The sequence below is a fragment of the Pipra filicauda genome, unplaced genomic scaffold (genome assembly GCF_003945595.2).
Source record: "Pipra filicauda isolate LSUMZ 115617 unplaced genomic scaffold, ASM394559v2 scaffold85_size2586006_pilon, whole genome shotgun sequence".
Taxonomy (NCBI): Eukaryota; Metazoa; Chordata; class Aves; order Passeriformes; family Pipridae; genus Pipra; species Pipra filicauda.
The window spans coordinates 1935602-1944290 of record NW_024105042.1 but is presented as its reverse complement, the minus strand read 5'-3'; the positions used below and the strand labels follow the sequence as shown (position 1 = coordinate 1944290).

The 8689-nt window shown below is 54.4% G+C and overlaps 1 protein-coding gene across 1 annotated transcript in view; it reads left to right on the top strand.

Moving 5' to 3' along the window:
- Positions 1-224: 224 nt before the first annotated feature.
- The window catches only part of TRIM8 (tripartite motif containing 8), a 30600-nt gene continuing 22135 nt past the window's right edge, over positions 225-8689 (top strand). The window contains exons 1-2 of the mRNA XM_027738719.2: positions 225-1240; positions 1528-2183. Of these exons, the coding sequence (XP_027594520.1) occupies positions 1614-2183 (570 nt within the window). The 5' untranslated portion in view covers positions 225-1240; positions 1528-1613. The remainder of the gene's footprint in view (positions 1241-1527; positions 2184-8689) is intronic.

Below are 8689 nucleotides of genomic sequence, written 5' to 3'. Positions count from 1 at the left end.
GTGGGAGGAAGCCGGGGCGTGGGGCTCCGGCGCCCAGGGCGACCCCAAGATGGCTGGAGGCGGCGGGGGCGGGCGCGGGGGGCTGTGCTGATCGGCCCCGCCGGGACGGGACAGGACGGCTCGGCTCGGACTCGCCTGGCCCCGCAGCCCCTCCGCAGGGCCTCGCCGGGCGGGCGGGCGGGCGGGCGGGCGGGGGAGGCGGTTCCCGGGAGCGGGGTTGTTCCGGTGACTTTATTTATAATTTTTTTTAAAGAAAACCTTTTTTTTTTTTTCTTAATTTCTTTTTATTTTATTTTTAACGCGCCCCCGGTCTCCGCTCTCCAGCCGGGCAGCTCAAGATGGCTGAGAGCTGACTCGGCTCTCCCGGAACCGCTCGCTCCGGCCGCTCCTCCCGGCTGCCCGCCGCCGCCTCTCTCCTTCCCGGCGGGGCCGCGCCGGGGAAGGCACCGCTCCGCCGGCGGCTCGGGCACCGTCCCCGCGTCCCAGCGCATTGTTGCCGTCGGGGGCTTGCGACCCCCCGGCTGGCCATGAGAGCGGGCTAGGTCGGACCCTCCCGGGCGCCCTTTTTTTTCCCCAGCCCCGGTGGGAAGTGGGAGCAGGTTGATTTGGGGTCCGCGGGGCTCAGATCCCCCCGTTGCAAAGCCCGTCCCCTCTCCCATCCCTCTCCGGGAGCGTCGGAGGAGCTGGGCGGGCTGTGCTTGGCTGGGGTTTGCTCTGAATGACCGAGCTCTCCCATTCAAGACCTCGCAATCTCGAAGCAGGCGAGAGGGCTTTTTTTCTTCTCCTTTTTTTTTTTTTTTCTGTCTTATCTTTTTTTTTCCCCTCTTCCTTTTTTTTCCTGCTGCTCCTCCGATTTAGAAGCAAATCTCGGGGGCCGCGGAGAGAATTCGTTTTTCCGCCATCGTCATCGTCGCTATTATTATTATTATTTTTTTAATCTTCCTCCTTTTCCCATTTTGGATCTTAACCCTTTGATCTGTTTCCTTTAAAAGACTCTGATTCCCAACTCCCATCAGGGGAAGAGGGAGGAGAAATCCAGGGGAGAGAAAAAAAAGCCCGAGCGAGTCGGTGCCCTCAGCTGTTGGCCAGGTTTGGTGGGGGACAAAAGTCCCCTTAAAATATTGAATGTCAGTTGCAAACCTAAGAAAAGAAAAATCTGATCTGGAGCGCTAAATTTAGGAGCTTTATATGGAACTTGGACTCTGCTGCTGGATTTTGTATGGATTTTTTTCAACCTTTGGTAAGTTTCGATTCACCTTCTGGGGTAAAAAGGAGCAAATGGCTTTTAGGGGTGGTTAGGACTTTGGGCTGTAAGTCCAACAAGATCGTGTTGGGGTTTTTTAACCGTTTGTGTTGTTTTTTTAACAAAGCGACGGGGACGTCGCATTTTCTTGCCGGATATTCCTAGAGTGCTGCTCTGTGGTTTATTTTATCCCTGATTTTAAAATCTGCTGCGGTTTATTATTTATGGCGCGTGCTGCGGGGAGGGGGGAGCCTGTCCGTTCACCCTCAGCCTTCCCCTTGCAGGGAGGACAGACCCCGGCGTCCGCCCCTAGACCGCACTGAGCGACCGAAGTGGCTCGGGGGAAGTGTCACCAGAGCTGCCGGTAGAGATGGCCGAGAATTGGAAGAACTGCTTCGAAGAGGAGCTCATCTGCCCCATTTGTCTGCACGTCTTTGTGGAGCCAGTCCAGCTGCCCTGCAAGCACAACTTCTGCCGAGGCTGCATCGGGGAGGCGTGGGCCAAGGAGTCGGGCTTGGTGCGGTGCCCGGAGTGCAACCAGGCCTACAACCAAAAGCCCAACCTGGAGAAGAACCTGAAGCTCACCAACATTGTGGAGAAGTTCAACTCCCTCAACCTGGAGAAGCCCCCCTCAGTCTTGCACTGCGTCTTCTGCCGCCGGGGCCCACCGCTGCCTGCACAGAAGATCTGTTTGAGGTGCGAGGCTCCGTGCTGCCAGTCCCATGTCCAGACCCACCTGCAGCAGCCCTCCACGGCCCGGGGGCATCTCCTGGTGGAGGCAGAGGACGTGCGGGCCTGGAGCTGCCCCCAGCACAACGCCTACCGGCTGTACCACTGCGAGGCCGAGCAGGTGGCCGTCTGCCAGTTCTGCTGCTACTACAGCGGGGCCCACCAGGGACACTCGGTGTGCGACGTGGAGATCCGCCGCAATGAGATCCGGGTGAGTCGGACTGTTCTGGACACCCGGGTTTGCCCAGCCCAGGGGCATCCGGCCACCCTCTCCCCTGCTGAGTCTGCTCCCCTGTGCTTGTGTAGAACCTACACAAAACCCACCCTGGCATTGCTCCTCCTCCACCCGGTCCCCCCACGGCAGACATGTTAGGTGGCCTCCCCAGCCAAGCAGTGACAGAGCCCGTGGGTGCCAGGAGGGCTCCCCAGGGAAGGGGATCTGCGGCAGGAGGCCTTTGTGGCTGTTGAGCTGTAGGACCTACAGCCGCTTGGGTCTGGGCTACGTAGTGAAGGGTTGAGGTCCTGGGCCAGGGGGGTCTGGAGGGGTCATCTCCCAGGGTCCTGCTGGGCTGTGCAGCCGTTCAGGGGAAGGCAGAGGAGCTGCCTGCATCTGAGGTCAAGTCACCTCGAAATTGGGCTTCCTGGGAGGACAAAGCGGCCGCAGGAGCGGACCCCGTCCATTGTAAGGCCTGTGAATGTCAAACTGCCTGCTCTTCCCACCGCCTCCCACTGGGGCCGGTGGCTGCCATCCCCTTCCCCCCGGCAATGGAAGAGCTTCGTGTCAGAGACCCATGACGTCTCACTGATAGAGATTCAGGCTTGGGGTTTGGACAGATAATGGGGTTTTTATTAGGGGGCACAGGGCTGCACCTCCTCCCTGCTCAAGAGCAACATGGGCCGTAGTGCTGGATTTGAGGGAAAGCGAGTCTGTGTTTTGCTTCTGGCAAGGCCATCTGGCAGGAGCTTTCACCCCTGGCTCCCCACCCTCCAGTTCCTGGCGGGCATTTACCAGCCCTGCAGGCAGCCCTGCCATGACCCCACTACCACCTTCCCCCTGTCCAGGGTTGCCCCTCCTCTCCCTCTCCGACCCTTCGAAAGAGGCCCGGCGCTTGTCTGCGGAATAAATATTTAACAATGAATTGAATGGTGATTACTGTAAAATGGGGATGATTTCCTGTGTATTTTAATGTTGCCAAAATGAGTCACCATTTAGCAATAAAAAAAAAAAAAGAAGAAGTCATAAATAAAAATTGCAGTATAATTACTTTCCAATTGGATGGCCAGGCCTGGAAGTGGGGCGGGGGGGGGCAGCTCTGTGCAGAGGAGCCAGCCTGAGCTCACAGGAAGGTTATTTTCCTCTTCAGGTTTTTTGGGGGAAAACCAGAGACCTCCACAGAGGTGCCAGCAGCTCCGCCACACACGCTGGAAGGGGAAAGACCCAGTCAGGCTTTTGGAGAAGCGCTTTTCTGCTTCTATTTATAGGGAGTCATTTTGGTTTCCCTCTGCCAGGGTGGGGAGCCACCTCGGGAGGGCTGTGCGGTGCTGGGATGGGGCTCGCATGTGCATCTCCCAGGAGCTTTAGCCAGGGACCAAAACTATTTTTCCAGGTCCTTTTCCAGGACACTTCGATCTCATCTGTTCCCGATCTTGCAGCGTGGCTTTTTTTTTTTTGTTGCTGCTGCCGTTGTTATGGCTGGATATTCGCCGCTTCTTGCGGATGCACACTGCTAATGACCTGGCAGAAAGCTGCCACCAGCTAGACTGGATTTTGGCCCTGGCTTGAAATTTTAGGACATGTGGCCAGACACCAAAAGTGTCGGGCAGCTGTATTGTAGAGCCGCAGAATTATTTTGTGACCTTGTCCAAATCCCTCAGTACCTCCATCGCCCCTTATCTTAATTTCCTTTCTCTGTGATGATAAACTTGTCTCTTCCCGCTGGGCGCGTGGCTCGGTTGGGTGCTCGGAGTCTGGGGCAATGAAGGACAGCACGAAGCTGGGGGACCATGCGTCCAAAGGATCCCCCCTGTAGTTGAAGCAGTTCTTCCATGAAGCAGCTAGAGTAGGGTTGATCCCCTGGGAAAATCACCCAGCAAGTTGCCAGCCCTTGCTCCACGGCCTTGGCCAGGTCTCTGGGTGAAAGCCACCCCTCACCATCCAGCAAGGAAGGTGGCCTCGTCGGCTCCCGAATTAGGGTGCGTGAGCTCAGCTGGTGACAGTTTCCCGCCTGCGGGAACCAGGCCCGGGATTCCTGGCTGCTTGCTCACCCTGCGGCGGTGAGCCACACTTGGAGCATCCCGGGAAAGAAGGGCTGGGGCTGGGGGTCAGATGAGTAACACTGGGCTTGGGAGGTCCGGGGGAGGCCCCACTGTGAGAGGTTTGTTCCATGTGTGGCTTGCGTTCGGAAAGCCGTTAATTGAGAAATGAGTCAAAGTTGGGAGGCTCAGAGCCCTGTCCTTGGTGCAGGGGACTTGCCAGCATGGGGGTTGCAACATCGACCTGGTGTGGTGGTGGTGGCCCCCATAGCCCGCAGGAGGGACCGGAGCCTGCAAACATTCTCCCTATAAACTCCCCTTTTTAGCATTTATTCCTCTGACTGTGCTGCCAGATGTCTCAAAGGGCACCTTATCCCCAGTTACAGGCTGATTTGAAGGGGAAAAGGGGCTCAGAACTCCTTGGGGACAATACCAGCGCTTTGTCAGCTGTGAGCTGGCAGTTAGGGCAAGAGTGCTCATGCTGGGGGAAAGAGGCTGGAGGCAGGAGGTGTCTGCGGGAGGAAAGAGGGTGTCTGTGCAGGGTTTGCCTGAAGCAGAGGCGCACGCTTGGTGGGTTTGGGGGAAGGACCCTGCTCAGCGTTAGGCACTGCACAGAGCCCGCAGAGCCCTGGCTCAGAATTAGCTGAACTCCACGGTGCAACCGTAATACAAACAGTAAATAAAATATGTGGTTAATCTTTCTTTCGTGGGCGTATAAAGTGCTTACCTCCCCTTCCCCCCGTGAGATGTTTTCTCCTTTGTTTCCTGTTTTTGTAGTGCTTAAAGAGAAGAGGGGGGGAAAGCCAACAACGTGCTCTTTTTTTTTCTTTTTTTTTTTTACTTCTTGTCATTTTGTCTGTGTCAAGGTCTCAAAACGAAACATTTTTTCTTCCATCTTTGCCTTTGCTGCACCAGCCACGTGCCTCCTGCCTGCATGGGGGAACCTACTTTTAGGGTTGAAAAAGAAAGTTGCTCCAGCTTGAGGTTGATGTGTTGTTTTTTTTGTTTCACTCCCATCCAGAAAGGGGAAAAATACATTGCCGGGATTGGAGCATGGGTCAGCAGGCAGAGAAAGGGACTCACTTGCAGAGTATTACCATGTTTGCCTGTCTTTGTGTGGTGCAGGGTTGATTGAGGCCAGGTACATCAGAGCTTGTTTAGGGTTGTCCCAGCTGCCTGTCCTTCGCTGGAGGTGCCACCAGTGGAAAGGGACTTGGGTAGAGGGGTTCTTCTGCTGCTTCTGTTTTGTTTCAGGGGAAGGAGATAGATTTCCCCATGACTTAGCTTGCAGTACGTTTTTTTGGAAATTGGGAGAAATCCCTTCACACATTCTGAGGATCTCTTGTGGTTTGAACGTTAAGAGGGAGAAAATGTGCTGTGGTGCCGAAACCTGCAGGAAAACATTCGGCATCCTCCTGCAGGTGTGTAGGAGCAGCACCCAGCAGTGGCCATGTTGGACCCTGCTAGCTGCACCCTTACAGACACTTCCTCCCCAGTGCCCATTCAGCAAATCCAGGGGGACGGGGACTGGGCTGCTGAGTCCATCTGCAACTCTGTGGATTTGGGCTTACTTTCTTGGCAGCACCCCACATAAGGCCAGCTCACGTGCTTTCTAAATTATGAGAAAGAGGAGAGGTGAGCACTTGGTAGGAGCACAGGAAGAGATGAATCCCAAGTCAGTACCAGAAACCCAGCTTCTTTGCCAGCGTTGGCCACCAGTGAGTCCCATTGCATCTCCCCATGCTGCCGGCTGTGCCCAGGACATTTTGCTGAGACCTAGGGAGCCCCACTGATGGGGAGGCTGGGATCAGCTCCACTGCCAGGCTTCAGGCATGAGCTGCTGTAGGTTGTTTTACTCTGAAACAGGTTTGGTAACTTGCGATGGACTGGATTTTTACAGGCTTACTTATTTTCCAGATGACTTGTTTATGAGGAGCGCGGCACGCAGCTCACTGGAGGCATTGCGAGTGCAAGTGCCCGAGTGCTTGAGTGTTAATTTAGCTCTTGTGACTGTAGATGGTGTGGGCTGGTGCCTGGCGGGTGTTCGCTGTGGCACTCTTTGAGCATACCTGGTCCCCAGACAATTTTTGCAGTAGGTCCTATAAAGCTGGAGTTGGGCAGCTTCTCCCTGCACCCTCCATCTGAACTTCCACCAGAACCCCAGAGCTGAACCACCAGCCCAACCCAGAGGTTAGGTCAGCCTAACCCAGGTCTCTCCCTCTCCTGACTTTGTCCATTCCCTGATTCCTGCTCAGGGGCCTCAGGAGTCTGGCACTATGCTCCTAAATGTGACTGATCATTGTGCCCTGGGATGCTGTCAGTTGGTCAAGCTGCCATGATAAGCATTGACTTCTTGGGCCTTGGGCAGTGGCACAAATCCCAGCACCCACCTAGTCTGGCTTCCTAGCTCTGTGCCACTCACCACCATTGATCTGTCAAGCTTTGCTGTGCCGTGTTGTCAGGGACAGCATATTTCAACCGATATTTTGAACCCATACCAGCCTGTGCTGCCCTAGAGAGGTCTTGGGGGGGGCTGAGCCACCCTGCTGCAAACCCCTCTGGGTTTGCTGGCTAAGCAGTGGGTATCTTGGCGGTCCCAGATCTTTGGCTGAACTGGAACAGTCTCCTGCCTCCCTGGGGTTTGGATTAAGGGCTTTTCTCCGCTGCTTTCCTGCTAAGCTTGAGCATTTTCCTTGCCCTTAGCCCATCAGGTTGCCAGCGGTTGCTCCAGACCTGCAGCTGCAAGTCTTCTGTGCAGAGTAAATCCAAGAAGTGACAGCAGAGATGGAGGATGCCAGAAGGCAGCCTGGTGGGTTTGGGTGGGAGGGAGAAGGCTTGCATGGAGGGGACAGCTTTGGTAAAGGAGTTAGGACAGGGGCTGCAGCGAAGAGTGCTCTCTTCCCATGGGGGATAATGCAGTGTGGATGGGTACTCTTGAAATGGGAGGTGGAAGGAGGATAGGGAAAGAGAGGTTCATCTGAGGACCTTGAGTTGCTTTGCAAGGAAAAGGAAGAAAATATAGCCCAGGCTTACCCCCCTGTGGTATATAGGGATTGTCTGTACTTTACAGGTGGGTATGTCTAGGCACAGGCTTACCCACCCTTGCCAGGCAGCCTTGGCCTAGAGCTTTTTTCACCTGGAAGATATCCCCAGGTGGTGACTTTGAATGAGCCCCTGAAATTGGGCTGTTGTGGTCTGGTCTCTGAACCAGGAGGTGCAAGCCCAGCTTTTGTTGGTGATGGGGGCATAATAGACCCTTGTTTAATCTAAATCCAACCTGTGATATTTATGTGAGCATCATGCAGCTGCTGGCATGGAGATATGCAGCGTGCCACTCTCATGATCTTTCAACCTCATGAGCATGGTGGAGAGGGAAAAGTAGGAGAGACATGACCTGCAGTGTGACACCCTGGACTTCTCTCCACCTCTCACCCTTGTGCCTTGCATGTGGGAGCCTGGGTGAGCCCTTCAAGGGATGTGTCAGTCCCAAGACCATCCTTCTCATCTTGTCCCCTCCCCTTGCTCCAAAAAACCACTGTCCTCAAGGTCTCCTGCATGCTCAGCCTGGCCCGGTCCTGCCCGAGCAGCGTCCATGGCCTCTCTGCTGCTCTGGTCATTGCCTCTGGAGCCAAAGAGTTGCCTCTGTCCCCGTCTGAGTGGGGGAGCTGAAGAGGGGCTGGTGAAGGGGGTGGAAGGAGAAGGCAGATTTCCATGTCTCACAAAGGGCACAAGCGATCAGATTCATGCAACTGCCCAAGAATAAAGAGGCTCTTACAGTGCTGGCTGCCCTGACCTCTCTCCTCTCTGCTCCAGAGGACAGCGTGTGACCACACAGGGATTTCTTAGCTGTACTTGGGAGGCAGGCAACGAGTTTTTTATCCCCAGATCTGTCTGCAGCTTGCCTTGCAGCATATTGGCCTATTTTTTGCTCATTACCTATCTGTTTACTGGAAATCTTGGTACATGGTGATAATTTCTTCTTTTCTTTTATTTAATTTCATGTAATTGTTTTGGTATTTTTTTTCAATCTGACACTGAAATGGGGCTGAGAGCAGCAGTGCTTCCAGAGCAGGGACAAAAGTAACCAGGAAACACAGGGCAAGAGAGGAGGGATCGACACCGAAACAATGAAATAGCCAAGCAAGGAAAGACTGAATGCTCAATAGCACAAGCCTTTGCAGAAATGCCTGGCTAGTGCAGCATTTTATAATCAGCTTCTGTGCAGGGCTGGCCTGCAACAGTAGTGTGATGGGGGAGGAATGCTTTGAATTAGTTGGATGCCAGAATTAATTCTGTCAGAATTCAAATGTACATGTATGTACGGATTTATAAATAAACACTTGGAGCTGGATTCTGCTTTGCCACGCGGGCTCCGGGGCAGAAGCCGGTCTGGCCTGGCTTTTTTGCTTTTAAAAAAATAAAATCCTGTGGATCTGGGCTAGGTTCTGGTGACTTTGTCAACTT